Source organism: Aspergillus luchuensis, chromosome 1, assembly GCF_016861625.1.
Source record: "Aspergillus luchuensis IFO 4308 DNA, chromosome 1, nearly complete sequence".
NCBI classification, from domain to species: domain Eukaryota; kingdom Fungi; phylum Ascomycota; class Eurotiomycetes; order Eurotiales; family Aspergillaceae; genus Aspergillus; species Aspergillus luchuensis.
In genome coordinates, this window is record NC_054849.1 from 6,134,252 (window position 1) to 6,148,578 (window position 14,327).

At 50.1% G+C, this 14,327-nt stretch overlaps 9 protein-coding genes across 9 annotated transcripts; 4 read left to right on the forward strand and 5 right to left on the reverse strand.

Moving 5' to 3' along the window:
* Positions 1-1,873: 1,873 nt before the first annotated feature.
* AKAW2_12087S (uncharacterized protein) lies at positions 1,874-2,570 on the forward strand (the record flags this gene model as incomplete). Its single annotated transcript, XM_041684643.1, has 3 exons — positions 1,874-2,027; positions 2,077-2,361; positions 2,413-2,570. 3 exons carry the CDS (start codon positions 1,874-1,876, stop codon positions 2,568-2,570), a joined length of 597 nt encoding a protein of 198 aa, XP_041538807.1.
* A 659-nt stretch (positions 2,571-3,229) lies between these two features.
* Positions 3,230-4,080, reverse strand: AKAW2_12088A (A4/G1 family peptidase; the record flags this gene model as incomplete). Its single annotated transcript, XM_041684644.1, has 2 exons — positions 3,230-3,426; positions 3,483-4,080. 2 exons carry the CDS (start codon positions 4,078-4,080, stop codon positions 3,230-3,232), a joined length of 795 nt encoding a protein of 264 aa, XP_041538808.1.
* Positions 4,081-5,921: 1,841 nt separating this feature from the next.
* Positions 5,922-6,182, forward strand: AKAW2_12089S (uncharacterized protein; the record flags this gene model as incomplete). Its single annotated transcript, XM_041684645.1, has 1 exon — positions 5,922-6,182. One exon carries the CDS (start codon positions 5,922-5,924, stop codon positions 6,180-6,182), a length of 261 nt encoding a protein of 86 aa, XP_041538809.1.
* A 15-nt stretch (positions 6,183-6,197) lies between these two features.
* AKAW2_12090S (uncharacterized protein) lies at positions 6,198-7,653 on the forward strand (the record flags this gene model as incomplete). The annotated part of the gene is made up of 4 exons (XM_041684647.1): positions 6,198-6,231; positions 6,289-6,806; positions 6,878-7,039; positions 7,108-7,653. The coding sequence occupies 4 exons, from the start codon at positions 6,198-6,200 to the stop codon at positions 7,651-7,653; spliced, it is 1,260 nt and encodes a 419-aa protein (XP_041538810.1).
* Positions 7,654-8,257: 604 nt separating this feature from the next.
* On the forward strand, positions 8,258-9,652 carry AKAW2_12091S (uncharacterized protein; the record flags this gene model as incomplete). The annotated part of the gene is made up of 1 exon (XM_041684648.1): positions 8,258-9,652. One exon carries the CDS (start codon positions 8,258-8,260, stop codon positions 9,650-9,652), a length of 1,395 nt encoding a protein of 464 aa, XP_041538811.1.
* A 531-nt stretch (positions 9,653-10,183) lies between these two features.
* On the reverse strand, positions 10,184-11,072 carry AKAW2_12092A (enoyl-CoA hydratase/isomerase family protein; the record flags this gene model as incomplete). Its single annotated transcript, XM_041684649.1, has 2 exons — positions 10,184-10,817; positions 10,882-11,072. The coding sequence occupies 2 exons, from the start codon at positions 11,070-11,072 to the stop codon at positions 10,184-10,186; spliced, it is 825 nt and encodes a 274-aa protein (XP_041538812.1).
* Positions 11,073-11,388: 316 nt separating this feature from the next.
* Positions 11,389-12,147, reverse strand: AKAW2_12093A (uncharacterized protein; the record flags this gene model as incomplete). Its single annotated transcript, XM_041684650.1, has 1 exon — positions 11,389-12,147. The coding sequence occupies one exon, from the start codon at positions 12,145-12,147 to the stop codon at positions 11,389-11,391; it is 759 nt and encodes a 252-aa protein (XP_041538813.1).
* A 328-nt stretch (positions 12,148-12,475) lies between these two features.
* AKAW2_12094A (uncharacterized protein) lies at positions 12,476-12,881 on the reverse strand (the record flags this gene model as incomplete). The annotated part of the gene is made up of 2 exons (XM_041684651.1): positions 12,476-12,631; positions 12,684-12,881. 2 exons carry the CDS (start codon positions 12,879-12,881, stop codon positions 12,476-12,478), a joined length of 354 nt encoding a protein of 117 aa, XP_041538814.1.
* A 333-nt stretch (positions 12,882-13,214) lies between these two features.
* AKAW2_12095A (phosphotransferase family protein) lies at positions 13,215-14,045 on the reverse strand (the record flags this gene model as incomplete). Its single annotated transcript, XM_041684652.1, has 2 exons — positions 13,215-13,911; positions 13,972-14,045. The coding sequence occupies 2 exons, from the start codon at positions 14,043-14,045 to the stop codon at positions 13,215-13,217; spliced, it is 771 nt and encodes a 256-aa protein (XP_041538815.1).
* Positions 14,046-14,327: the final 282 nt, after the last annotated feature.

Genomic DNA, 14,327 nt, shown 5'->3' on the forward strand with positions numbered 1-14,327 from the left:
GAAAACCCCAAGAGTACCCGTTTTTAGCTGCAGAGCTAATGGGAAGGTGATCCTCTGGGCTCCTATGTCGGTTCCGACCGTCCAGTCTCATCCGGGTCATATGGCTTGAAACCAATCTATACCTGGGCCATCGCCCTATTTGTCGAAGTATTGTCTTGCATTCACCCTGTGCCAATCGTCGGTCAGCCGATTGACCTCGTATCCTGTCCGCCCATGGTCATTCGTCCTGGTTTATATGCCGTAGCTGCGGTTATCTCCCCATCTGTACCAACGGTGATGGCTCAGGTAGGCTGTCTACTGCGGTGGAAGAAGTGGGTTTGTTGGCCAAGAGGCACGTCCCTTCTAACATCCTATTCAAAAGGGATTTAGGACTTGGATTATCTTTCCTATTCTCGCGTCACACTGCCAGTATGATCGTGATGGAGTTCAGCTTCACCTGGCCATATTACCAGTAGTCAGTATACGTTTCCTTGGTCTTGTCTGAGAAGATCCACGGTAAGGCAGCCTGCTGCATAGCCCAAGTTAGTGCTAAAAATAAATTGTGCTTATACCTTGACAATGAACTGATTGTATTTTTAGAAGTCAGTGGTCGGAGGCTCGAGGGGATTAAGATTTACTTCGCCCACCCCCGACCGCGGGGAAATGGCGGAGGGTGATGATGCAGGGTTTCATGTTTCCCGACCCTCAACATAATCACAAGATCAGGCACCCCATCATCATGCGATAGTGTGTGTTTCTAGCCTGCAGTTGGCAGTGCAGCGGAAGTACGGCTGGGCATGAATTCTACTCTGTACGAGAGCCTCCTCGTATAGACATCTTTGGCCTTGGGGTCGATGATGTCAGTATCATCAGTATCCAGGTACTCCAGAGTATGAACTACAGGATAAAACCCTTTCTCCGAAGGAGGCATAAGCCCCGTCCTTTCTTAGTTTGGGTGGCGAGCAATCCAAACGGGAAGATACGAGGGCAAGTTGGGAGATTGATTGGCGGAACCATTCAATGCCTCTTGCGGAGGGTTCAGCCGCTTCCAGCAGTATCTCAAAGTAGCACTCATTGACGTTACCAGAGCCTGGATAATCCGTAGTTGATCATTTTCCCATCGATATCCAGCTCCTGCATGCCTAACGTTGACACTGTCTACGTTTCAGACACCAAAACTCCCCACTGCCTGAGAAAAATGTCCTCTCTATCTTATACCCGCGATAATGAGCACCGTGGACGACCTACGATTGACTTACAGATTCTTCGTGTTGTCGTGATAGCGAGGATGGGATATGCGCAACATTATGTGGACAACGCCTAATTGTACGACTACCACTACCCATGGATCCCCTCGGGGCGATGCGAGAGTCCCCGGATTCAGCCGGTGGTCATGCCGGTCACGATCTCGTGAGTTAGACATCTTCATTGCTGTGCCTCGACGGAATTATGGTACGTCTCCAGCCAGCTCCAAGTCACCACACTGACCAACTCCCATAGTACTAACTTTGACTGCCCTCTCCGGATCATCAAAATGACTGGAACAGGCTAGATTCCATGAATAGCAGCGTCATGATCCTGTCAACATTCAGCCCGAATAGGTCAGTGTAGGTAGATAAGGTGTCGCCTGATGAACAGCTTCCACGGTTTCAGTCCGATGAGGTAATTGCATTCCTCGTATAGAGCAAAAGTGGTACACGGGGATGCCGTAGATCATGAGAATCTGTTCAGTGCCTATACAGTTAAGGTGCTGGACTTGTTCGATTTTCTGTCTATAAAACGCCCGACGAGTCTCATCTATCGATGACTCTCGAGCAGCTCAAAGCAAGTGATTTATATTGCAGACGTACTACTACCACTCCACTGGACCCTCACTAGACTACCTCCTTTCAATATGAAGTTCACTCTGCTTCCTGCCCTTCTTTCGACCTCTGTCCTTGGGCTCAACATCGGTCGAGCGCAAGCTACTGCCCAAGTCACCTTTGTCGGCGCAGCTGGTGCCCAATTCACCCAAGACTTCCCCACTGATGGGTCCAATGTCAAGATAAGTATGTTCCACGCACACGACTCGTTATGTATCCCGGCTAATCTCACTAGCCAACCCCCTCAGTATCTCACACATATCTTGCAGCACCCAGGGTGCTGTATGTACCTTTGATGGCATTGATCACAGCGTGACTACTGTGACCGGCGTAGGTCAGGTTGACGTCGGTCCTCCGCAGACCCAGGTTCAGGGGTCTTGCCGGTTCGGATCTGGATCGATCCCCAGCAATCCCGGTCAAACACAGCCCACTGGAGGTCAGGTGCTCATCACCTTCGTCGGTGCTGCAAACGCCCAGTTCCAGCAGCAGTTCCCAACCAACGGTGTCAGCACCAAAATCAGTACGTATCAGACAAAGTAGATTGTTCGGGAATGCTAACCGAGGAACTCAGGCAATCCCCTAAGCATCTCCCACATCTCGTCCACCACGGGTGGCGTCAAGTGCACCTTTAACGGCATTGACAACAGCGTTACTACCATCAATGGTGCCCAGACGGTCGATGTTGGTCCTCCGCAGACCCAAATCTCCGGCACATGTCATGCTGCTTGAGGTCATTGCAAGTCATTGTCTCCGTGCCTCTTCGGAGACTGATGTGAATGTAGGAGCGGTGTGTGTTTGCCAGGGCATGCTTACATTACTTCTGACTAAATAGTATTCTGTAATCGGATTTCAGTTACTTGCTCTTACAGGAATTCCGGTCGTTGTTAGCAGTAATTGGATTGTTTAAGCAAGTAATTCCTGCATGTATTGTATTGTTTCTGGGCTTGAGGACGTCCAAGACTTAACTGGGATGATAGTACACCTGTACAATGCCTTTCCAATTTAAGTGCTCAGCATCACAACTGGAATATACATCATAAATCAAAATAAAAGTCATACTCCGCGTTAGCGGCCTAGATTTTCAAATAAAAGGTCCGCTATTGCCTTACTGAATCTAAGAAATGCAGCACCTGCGCCTCGTCTGCTTTTTCGAGCATCCTCTACGCTGTAACTTATGTTTATCTACGGCTTATGGAAGATTAATCAAAAGAATGACTCATATTCAACTGGGGCCCCGCAAAGTAATACTAGAAATCAAAGCTATCTACATAACCATCCTCCGCTACCTCATATATCGCACTCAAACGCTGTGCCGATCACATCATCACTTGAGATAATCACCGTATTCTGCCACGGTTCCAGTAAGATGACAGGCCTCGTGTGCGCGTTTACTCGTAGGTGATGGTAACCTCGGAGGCGCTGTCGATGGTAACATCAGTGACCACCTTGCCATTCTCCTCGATCTCGATGATGGTAGCATCCGTCAGGCCAACGCTCTGGCCTCCCGCAGCCTTGGCAACAGCACCAGTGAAGGTGACGGTGCCAAAGTCCACCAAGTCGACGAGCGAACCATTTTCCTCGAAGTCTAAGATCACATTAGCGTTTTATAAAGTCGGAAGAGGAATGCACGGCTCATATTACCTTCCACAATCCACTCTGCGTTTTGTCCTCCAAGGCTGGAGCTGGATGACAGCTCCTTGGTGACCTTCTGGCCGGTGCTCTTGTTCTCAATGATAGCAATACCAGTGGTCGAGGTGTAGGACTCGACAATGGCAACAATCTCATCACCGGCAGAGATGTCGATGCCGCTGAAGTCGTAGGCGTAGTCCGGGTACCACTCATACCAGGCATCGAATGAGGCCTCTCCATCGGTCACGGTGAAGTCAACACCAGTCTGGAGGATGGCGTTTCCATAGGTATCTCCGTCGATACCAACCCAAGCAGATGCAGCCTGACTGCCTCCAGAGTTGCCAGTAGGCTCAGGAACAGTGAAGGTGCCGGTCACCGCAGTGTAGGTCGCCGCGGCAGAAGGAGGCTCCACCAGCACTGCACCGGACCAGTTGGAGCTGTACTCGACGTTGGTCTGGTTCTTGGTCGAGGCAGGTCTGGCGACTGCCTGGAGGGGTCGGGAACCCTTGCCGGTACCGCGAGCCTTGAGGCGAGCCCCGAGGCCACGCTCGGGAGCCGCGACAGCAACGCTGGCGAGGATGGCAGTAGCAATTGCAGCGGTGAACTTCATCTTGATGAGTCGGTATGTAGTGAAACTGGGAGAAGAGGTGTTTTTGCGTTGGAAGAATGAGCTTTGATGTCTTGAAGAACGTTGTGGTGCGATGAAGATGAGTTGAGAAGAACAGCAGATTTATCCTGATATTTATACGATGGATCTTGGCTCAGTATCGTTCAGGTCAACACTTTTCACTAATGGCATCATTCTTCCTCATACCATCCTAGAGGCAACGCCACGAACACTTTGCGACGATACCACAGCGAACTGCCTGCAGAAAGTGGCGACATCCCGACTGTCCATATTGAGATGCATCGGAGTCCGGTGGTGGGATCAAGTCACCCTAGTAAATTCAGGAGTTTAAATAGCGCCCGCTGTTGGTTATGTGTCTAGGAAGATTCCAGCAGTAGCACGTCTTACGCGACGCAAATTGCAAGTCAAATCACGTTAATCACAATCACCTTACACTAGAAAATCTTCAACCCGTCCATCAGTGTTTGATATCTAGCTACATAGTGTAATAGAATTTGTATAAGCGATCTAAACTTAGTGGTTGGCATTGGTAATGGACACACTGATCCCTAGAGAGAGATTCGGCCTACCGATGAACAAGCTATACACAGGGCATCGTTCGCATCCAGGCACCACCGCTAAGGATGCCAAGAAATTTTTTAGGACAGCCATGTAAGCCCGGTTAATTTATTTTGCTCGGCATTGAAGCAGACGATATCGGCATGACGGCCCGTCACCTCCGCGCAGGGCATTTGAGATTCAGGTCAGGCTAAGTTTGCGTCATTTTGGTTCGGATTACCTGACTTCTCTGCAGAACCCTTGGGCTAACTGCCCCCGGAGAAGGTACTGCTCCTGTTAAGTCCAAGTCTTTCAGTAGTTGATGTGTGGTAATCCCTTTCCTTGATAAGACTACAGAATGATGGTTTGCGTTATCTACTACAGTCAAGAGTCCCTTAGGGTTTGCTGCTTTTTGAGTGTGGTGAATTACACGACGGCACGGCCGGGTTGCATCATATATCCTAATATCCGAACCATGTGTGCCTTCAGGACTGTCCCATTTTACCTGCTTGCTTATGTCTCTTTCTTTTCAGTTGTTGTGGAAAGGAGTAGAGGAAATCATACTGGACTCCCTGGTCCAGCGACCGGCTTGGCCCGCCCTAGGCACCACTAAGGGTGGATTCAGGACGATTAGGCGCACAGCCAGTACTACAATTCATTCTGGACTGGGACTGGAGTATTAAACTACTGCTATATATCAAGGTTCCGTAACTATCAGGATTATCGGTACTTGCGGTGGCTTCAGCTATCGATGTAAGAAGGTGTACTAGGACACGGAATTACTCTAGTACGAGTACAACAAAGATATATTTCGATGATACGCGCATTAGATTGGAGAATCCAGGCGAAAAACTTCATAAGTCAACCACCATGGTAGACGGAACACAAAAAAAAAGAGTTCCTAGTACTCCTGCACCCGTAGTATTCACAACCTAAACAGCCGGAGGATGGTGGGCGAAGTATATACACCTAGGGAGATTCTGCATTGGACGACTCGACGATAGCCCCTGTTTTGGTAGTAGTATCCGGAACAGACCGACAGGACCCACGCCCCGAGACATTCCTACCACTCATAGATCATGTCACGTAAGGAGGGGTTCCGGCTGGGTGGGGAAGATGGCTTGCTCGCCTCGTCGACAACGCATTGTGATTGATTGATTTGATTGATTCGCTTTTCGAACCCCGCCGTTAAAGTGTGCCGCCATTTCCGCTTCGGACTCGGCGGTCAGAAAGTTGAACTACAGTGTCGTCGAAGTCAATAATCTTCACAGCCCACTGCTGCCAGAATGCCCACCCAGGATGACGAAAACAGCAATGCCCCTCTCCTGGGAGGAAATGGTGCGTATGGGAGTACTGCAGGCCCTGCATCTAGCCTAGCGGCCCATGCCTCATTTCGGCGGAACTTGGGTACGTCCGAGGCGTTCAGCATCATCATCAATATCGTAATCGGAAGCGGGATATTTACCTCTCTTGGCGCCATTGACACCAATGTCCCCTCCCCAGGTGCAGCCCTAGTCGTTTGGTTCGTGGGGGGCATCTTGGCTTGAACAGGTGCTGCAACTATGGCTGAGCTCGGGGCGGCGATTCCGGGTGAAGGTCAGTACAGACCCGCTGTCTGAGAACCCCTTCACCGGCTGACTCCTTTCACCCCAGGTGGTGTTCAACCGTACCTTCAGTACATCTACGGCGAGGCCTTTGGATTCCTTGCCGCGTGGATATGGGTCATTGCGGTAGTGCCGGCCTCATTGGCAATTTTAAATATTGTGTTCGTGGAAAGTATCTACTCTGCGACCGGGGTAACCGATCAACCCGACAGGTTGGCACATGCGCTTCTAGCCTCTCAGGTGTTGCTCGTCATTAGCATGGCAATCTCGGTCAGTACCCAGTTTAGTACGCGGGTGAATACATTCTTTCTCACCACAAAGTTCGCTGCGATCGCAGTCACTGTGGTTGCGGGACTGGGGGTCGTCTACTATCACCTTGCTGGCTGGGATAGAGACAATGCACGCGAGCCACAGGACTGGTTGACGAGAGCCTGGTTTGTTGCACGCAACACCGTTGGCTTAGATGGGAGGGAGATAGAGTGGCAGAAGTTACATGGGTGGGAACCTCTCGGTCATTATTCCGCCGCACTAAATGGTGTACTGTCGGCATACTCTGGATGGGATAAGGTATGAGGTAGTGAAAGAGCTGCTAGACCAATCCCCGAAGTATGTTTTGATGATGGCTAATCCATCTCCAGGCAATCTATGTCCGTGCCGAACTTTCTGCTCCGGCCCGTCAGTTGCCTTTAGCCATCAATACCGCCGTTCCCATCATCGTCCTCAGTTTCATCGCACTGAATATTGCCTATTACATCCTGCTACCTTGGAGAGTAGTGTCCAAAACTGATAGTGTAGCAGTGGTATGAGATTTCCTCATGAGTATCACTGACCATGGAAGTGACTATCGCAGGCTAACATTACGCCGCAGACTTCGTTCAGCCACCTACTCGGACCTACATTTGGTGCCATCGCGGCGGGCCTCATCTCCCTGGTGGAGGCAGGATCCTTGCTGGGAAGTTCGTTCGTCGCCGGTCGCATCGTGGTTGTTGCAGCCAATTCCAACAGGTTGCCCGCCTTCCTGGCCCGCGTGGGCTCCGTTTCAGGACAATCGACATCGACAGCAGATGCCCCGATCAATGCGATTCTCTTCTCTACCGCTTGTTCCATTGTGTATATTTCCTTCGGGAACTCTCGGGTCTTGGCGACCTTCAGTAGTCTGTCAGCGTATATCCTTTTTCTTCCTGACAATGGTCGGCGCTATCATCTTCGGGTTCGTGAACCAGAGTTGCTCCGCCCGTACAAGCCGATGGTCTGTGTTCCTGTTGTGTTTGCTCTGATCAGTAGATGTGTGGTTGCTTGTGGCGCTGTTTTTGCTCCTGTGCATGCCGTGATGCTCATTGGACTGTGGCTGGTGGGCCTAGGGTTGTATAAGTGCGAGGAGGCAATGGATAGGGAAGGGAGAGGCGGAGAGTAGCGAGCAATAGCTTCGGTACACGATGCGAAAGCGTGATGGAGGCGCGCTGGATGCTAGCGCAAACCATATGTATTCAAGTCGGATCAATCTTGTGATGAGAGGTAGTCCTCTCACCCTTTATAAGCCAATCTGCTTGTACAAAGTGGCCGGGGATGTGTTCCCCTAATTGATGCGAGAATTGGTCATAATGAAGTAGTGGTGAGTTGAGTTCTGTCAAGCAATTCACTTGGCTTGACTGAAGATGCACCGGAGTTCGGCAGTGTTTATCCGATGCACTGGCAGGGACGCCGGTTTCTGTTGCACAAAGGTTGCGACTTCTCTGATCAACACTGAAAAAGGAACCGGACAATTATATTGACCGAGCCATTGATTTGCCCAGCGTTTTCACGGCGGTGGGTCTTGGGAAGGAAGAGCATCACAGTCTTCGCTTCGTTCCGTGAATAGAAAAGCAAAGCATCGTCCCGTATAATCAAGATAGAACCCGCGTTGTTCATAACGTCACCCTCTATTTACCGCCCGTTCACTGTCCATTCATATACATCGGGGGCAGAGACAGATGAACCACAAGGAAAACGGGATTGCTGGTCATCCAACTCACCCTGCAATGGAATGGAATGGACCAAACGACCCTGCTAATCCTCGGAACTTTCCGCCGGCCAGACGTTTCATGGGAATTGCCAGTGTGACCCTGCTGGCCTTTGTCAGTGCCTTTGCGGGTGCCATCTATGCGCCTGCACAGACTGCAGTGCTGAAAGACATGAACTGCAGCTCTGAGGTCGCCATGCTCCCGCTCGCCCTATATAATCTGGGGCTAGCATTTGGGCCCATTGTTGGGGCACCCCTGTCTGAAACCTATGGTCGCAAAGCCGTCTATCTTGCGACTACTCCAGTTTTCATGTTGTTCATGATTGGTGGCGCCGTGTCGAACACTATATCGGGCCTGACACTGTGTCGTTTCTTTGCCGCTGTCTTTGGGTCATCAAACATCAGCAACGCCTCGGCAACCATTCTGGACTATACGCATGACAGCGAACGAGGCACCGTCCTCGCCATCTACTACGCAGTCCCGACTGTTGCTGCGACCCTGGCACCTCTCGTTGGGGGACTTATCATGATTCACACTGGGGAGTGGAGCTGGACACAATGGGCACCGGTAATTCTCGCGGCAGCTTTCTATCCCCCGTTGATATTCACCAGGGAGACCTATAAAGCGGTTATCCTACGACGTCGGGCGACGCAACTGGGCATAGCGGACGTGAACCGTGAGACAACTATTGACGCTAGTTTCCGGCACCTCTTTATCATTTTATTCCAGCGGCCTATTCATATGCTCCTGACCGAGCCCATAGTGACATTCATCAGTCTCTATAATGGATTTCTTTTTGGTCTGTTGTATGCATTCGTGATTTCCGTTCCTTGGGTATTTGAGAAGTATTATGGGTTCGATACGACCGCCCAGGCACTTTCGTATCTTGGTGTGACCGTGGGCAATATGGTTGCTTGTATACCCCACACTGTGATAGACCGGTACTTCTTCTTGCCGCGGCTGCACTCGTGGAAACAAGCCCACGAGCCGAGTCTCAAAATGCCTCCGGAGTCTCGTCTTGTATCAGCGTTGGGGGGCAGCTTGCTACTTCCACCATCGTTACTCATTCTTAGTTGGACTGCTAACTTCCATGTCCATTGGATGGTACCCATAGTATTCCAAGGCCTTTCGATGTTTTCCTGCTTGCTGGTGTATTCCGGGACGAACCTCTACATGATGGACACTTACGGTCCACTTTATGGTGCATCTGCCTCAGGCGCAATGATGTTCAGTAGATACATACTCAGCTGCGCGTTCCCTATGTTCACTCTCCAGATGTTTGAAGGGCTTGGTGTAGGCTGGGCAACCAGTCTTTTGGCTGCTTTTACTGTTCTTATGGCTCCGATGCCGTGGATCTTTTGGATTTATGGATCGCAGATTAGGAGGGCGAGCAAGTATGAGACTACTCTATGAACAATATTATCGGATTCCAAGCATTGACTAGCTAGTCGGCTTGTCTCTGTAGCAAGTTTCTGCATCATATCCCCAATCAGAGCCTATCTCAAGATTACTGAATGCTAAGAGGATGAGGAGTTTCATTTGGTCGATAACCGAGACAAGTGTGAATATAAAACAGACATTAAACCCAAAGCACTCACGGGCCAATGACCTGTTCCCTTACACATGTTGTTCGCCTGAATACATATGAAACTAATCTAATTGCCTATTGGAAAAGAGAGAGAGTTTCATGAACTAGATCAGGAGCTATTGCGATCATTGATGCATGATACGCTGAGCGGTACGTCTAATGGTTACTGAAATGCTATCTCATCTATCGCAAGCACCATGCAGATATACGACTCGAGTAAATAAGGAGGAGAATGAAACAATGGTGATTAGTGAAACTAGTGAGGTCTCCAGATGAAGCTACTGCAATTGCCAAGCTCGGCATTAGATTGATGTACCGCTTGACAGCACCAAAGATATTCCCAAGTTATGTGAAAGTCACAACTTATGCTTCTTCTGGCCCTTCACCATTGCCTGAATCTGCTGCCCTGGCACGCCAGTTGCGATCATTTCCAGCCCCTCAAGAACCTCGAGGTAGTTATGTTGTTCATCTATCATCTTCTCTGTTCCACGTATCAACCCTTTAATGCGCCCTAGGCAGGAGTGTGCGGTGTGTGAGTCAAATCGTCGGTGCACTTCAGCAAGGACCTGCTCCAGAAACCCGACCGAGTCTTCTGGCTTCCCCGAAGGGGAAGAGACCACTCCGTTGACGAATCCGCAGGCAGCAAGTTCGTCGCAGGGAATTCTTTTGCTCATAATCAAAGCCTCGCTTGCTTTGGATATGCCGAGGCGCCGCACAAAGGACCGAGACGCTGCACCTTCCGCTGCAAGGCCGAGCGAAGAAAATGGCGTGAGGAGGAAGGTGTGCGGTGCGGCATAGATGAAGTCTGCTTGTGCGACGAGCGCCGCCGGAAGCCCCACAACAGGGCCATTCAGTGCCACAATCAGTATCTTTGAAAAACTGGTGAAGGTATGAGTGAGGTCCAGGTTGTTGAATAAAGTGCCACTCATGTTGCGCCGGATGTCCGTTCCATGGAGCTTGTTTCCGAAGGCAGATCTGACATCGGTACCCCTATTTGAAGGATCACCGAACCTATTAGCTCCGTGAACATAACTGACGGATATGTTAATCTTACGCTGAAAAGTATCGCCCTGTACCAGTGAGAATTGTTATATTAATGTCGGGGTTTTTCTCCAACTGGCGGAGAGTTTCACCGAGTTGATAATAATGATCCTGGCCCAGTGCATTAAGCTGATCAGGCCGATTGAGTGTTATGACGGCTATGTGGCCTTGGAGACGGACTATGATCGGACGGTGGTCAGCCATGCTGCACTTTAAATACTTCGGTTCTTTCATATTTTTAAACTACTAAAGCGCTTTCAGATGTGATATTTATTTGGAGAAAGCTGCAGTCTCGCCACGCGACCCCCTTGTAGCCTGCTGTACCCGTTCAGGCCGCATGCAGATGCAGAGACGTCATTTGGCTGAGGGTTGTTCCTCCTAGATAGATGACGTGCCCTTGGTAACCCGAGGCTATAGTGTCCTGTGCCTATCCGTTCACGGAAGGCTTACCAAGGAGAATACTGCCAGACGACCAGTTCATCCATTTACACGAATCAGGCTAGGCACTGCAAGCTACACCTTACATGTTCGGCTTCACTCGATTACCCCTTGGAACATAGACTTTCCAGTCTTTGTCGATAGTCCTTGAATCAGAGCTGGCAGCGTTACCCCGCCTATTGTGAAAAGCCTGTTCCTCTCTACACCAGCGCCTTGATTCGCAGGCTAGCCAACTAGATATCTCCTCTGCGCATTCATTGACCGCTTCCAACGGCACCTGGTGTGAAAACCCTTGCATGACGACCTCGCGCACGCGACCAGCTGCAGCCCCGCCACTGCCTCCGGTAGCAATTCCTGTAGTCCGCAGTTTGTCGCTCCTCAACTCCGGAAGGCTCATATGGGACTCACTACCGTAGATGTAAAGGACACTCGGTCGTAGGTAGGGCAGCCGAGGGAAAAGTTCAGTTACCTCTGGACGATAAAACGGCAACGATGTCATGACCTGAGGGTCGAGATCCGGGTGCGTGAGGCGGTTTCTAGAATCGCCTATCGCTGCATCTGGGGCAGGGAGATTGTGATATGGCCGCGCAAAGGAGGCAAGCTCACACAGAACAGGGGTAGTGAGTCTTACCGGTGTTGTCATTTGAGGCTGACTATCCTTACCACTGATTCCAGTGTCCACCGAGACATCGCGCAAGCCGTATTTTACGAATTCCGCAAAGACGCGGCGATCCCAGGTTTGATAGAAGGGTTTTCTGCGAAAGGATTCAGCCGCTGCAGATCGGGATGGCCACGCTTCCCGCCTGTACACCGAGAACTTTAAGTGTGGCCGCAGGATCATGTCGGCTCTGAACACGGAGCTGTCACTGAGATGAGTGACTGGCCGTACTATTGGGGGTTCGACGAGGACAATGGCGTGAAATAGCCGTGGATGCATGAGACTAAGGCTAACCCTGTGAAGAAATGAATCAGCCGGTTAATTTGGGCCGGGATAGGATAGAAAACGAACAAAGAAAGACACCCAGCGCTATGTCCTATTCCAACGATTGGGTGTTGTATGTCATCTCGTTTGACATTTATCAAATGGAGAAGATCCCGACTGTGATCGAAATGGCTTGCTAGACAATCAACAGCTATTAGACCTTCCCGTATCCTGAAAATACAGTAGTTCACTTGAGAGGCTCACGGTCAATTCCACCACGGCCTTCGTTGAGCATGCCACTCTCACCCTGATGTGCAGGGTCTGCAGCCCAAATACTACGGATATTGAGCCCTTTCTTTCCATAGCGCACAAGTAGCTCTTGGCAGACTGGCTCATAGAGCTCCTACGTCGCTTTTAGCGATTAGAACGCAATATTAGGGGAATCATAGCAATACCTTTCCAAAGCCGCCCCCAGGAGCAATGACAATCGTTATATCTCCAGCACATGGTTTTGGGCTGTTGGTGGGAACGTACTGTTTCACAGCTAAATGGAGAACATCGTTTTGTGTCCCGGTTGTTGCAGCGGGATATTCGCGAATATGTTGACACGGAATTATATGTTCAATCTTCCGCCAAGGACTGGGTGAAGACATTGCAGCTGGTGCAAATATATAAACGTTGACGAGATTTAAATTTCTCGGGGAGGGTTCACGGGTGTAACAGCAGTCATACCAGGTTTAATCTCATGGGTCCCATCTACTATAAGCCACCTAAGTAGCATGGCAGAGCGCCTTTTGAACTAATCAGGACAACAAGAACTCAAGATTCTCAGAGACGCTTCTAGACATCACAGAACCCAAAACGATGTGTTTGTGTCACGATGGGGTTGTTTGATCTGTAAATCCAACTACGACCTTGCAGATGCCGAGCTTGCTTGTTACACCATGACATCATTTTCTGTGCCCTTGCACGCGATATAATCACGTTCACAATCTTCCAAATTTAGATCCGGCTTTGGCTCTTCTCACCAATTCCCAGGCACTTTCTGCCGATGGCTTGAATTTTAGGGCATATTTGGCTGAGTCCGGACTGGTCGTCTGCCGCTGGACATGCCTAGCGGCAACGCTCTGCAGGATAACAGTGGTTCGAAATGCAAAAAATGCGTCTCCCCACGAAAGGTCTGGTTCTGGATCCCAACCTGCAGCCTCAGAATACCACTCTAAGCACTGTGCGCGACTGGGCAATCCTGCAACCTTCCCAGAATGGAACATTCCCACATCCTGGTACAGACCGTCCCAGAAATGAGGATGCGTAAGGTTGCAAAAGTCCGAAAGAGGATGGCCAAGAGTAGCCATTTCCCAATCTAGAACCCCGATTACTCGCGATTCAGTGGGATGGAAGATCAAGTTATCGATCTTGTAGTCACCATGCACTATACTAAGCCGGTCTCTGGGCTGAAGCTCATGACGACAGAAAAAGTCGACCATCTCGTCAAAATGCGGTAAATCTCCCACCGGAACATTGATCAAAGGATCTTCCACCTTTGCATGTGCACGGGATAAGGAGGTAAACGTCGATAGCTGACGGTCGTAGTACCCACCTTGCTTACCAAACGTCTGCAGCCCGATGGAATGAGCATTAGTGGTATGAATCTTGCCTAGCACTCGCACAGCATCCCTCCACCTGACGATTCTGAGTCAGCTTAAATGGGACCCAATTATGGGACAGTTCAGCGTATCTTACAAGGCCATTCTCTCCGTCGGACTCACCCCAGGCATAGTGGAGTCGGTAAAGATCCGCCCATCCAAGAACTCCATAACATAGAACGGAGTTCCAAGGATATCATTGCCTTCGTACAAGCAGTAAGTCCTTGGAACTGGGACTTCTGTTCTCTGGAGAGCGGAGAGCACTTTATATTCCCGTTCAATTAGATGAACGGCTTGTGGGAGCTTTCCAGGAGGCTTCTTTCGCAACACATATGATACGCCGCCAGAATCAGTGATCTTATACGTTGGATTAGATTGTCCGAATTGAAACTGCCACGTGTTTGTAGTCAGCCTCCGTGACCTCGGCTAACGGGGTTAAAAGAGCTCAACTTG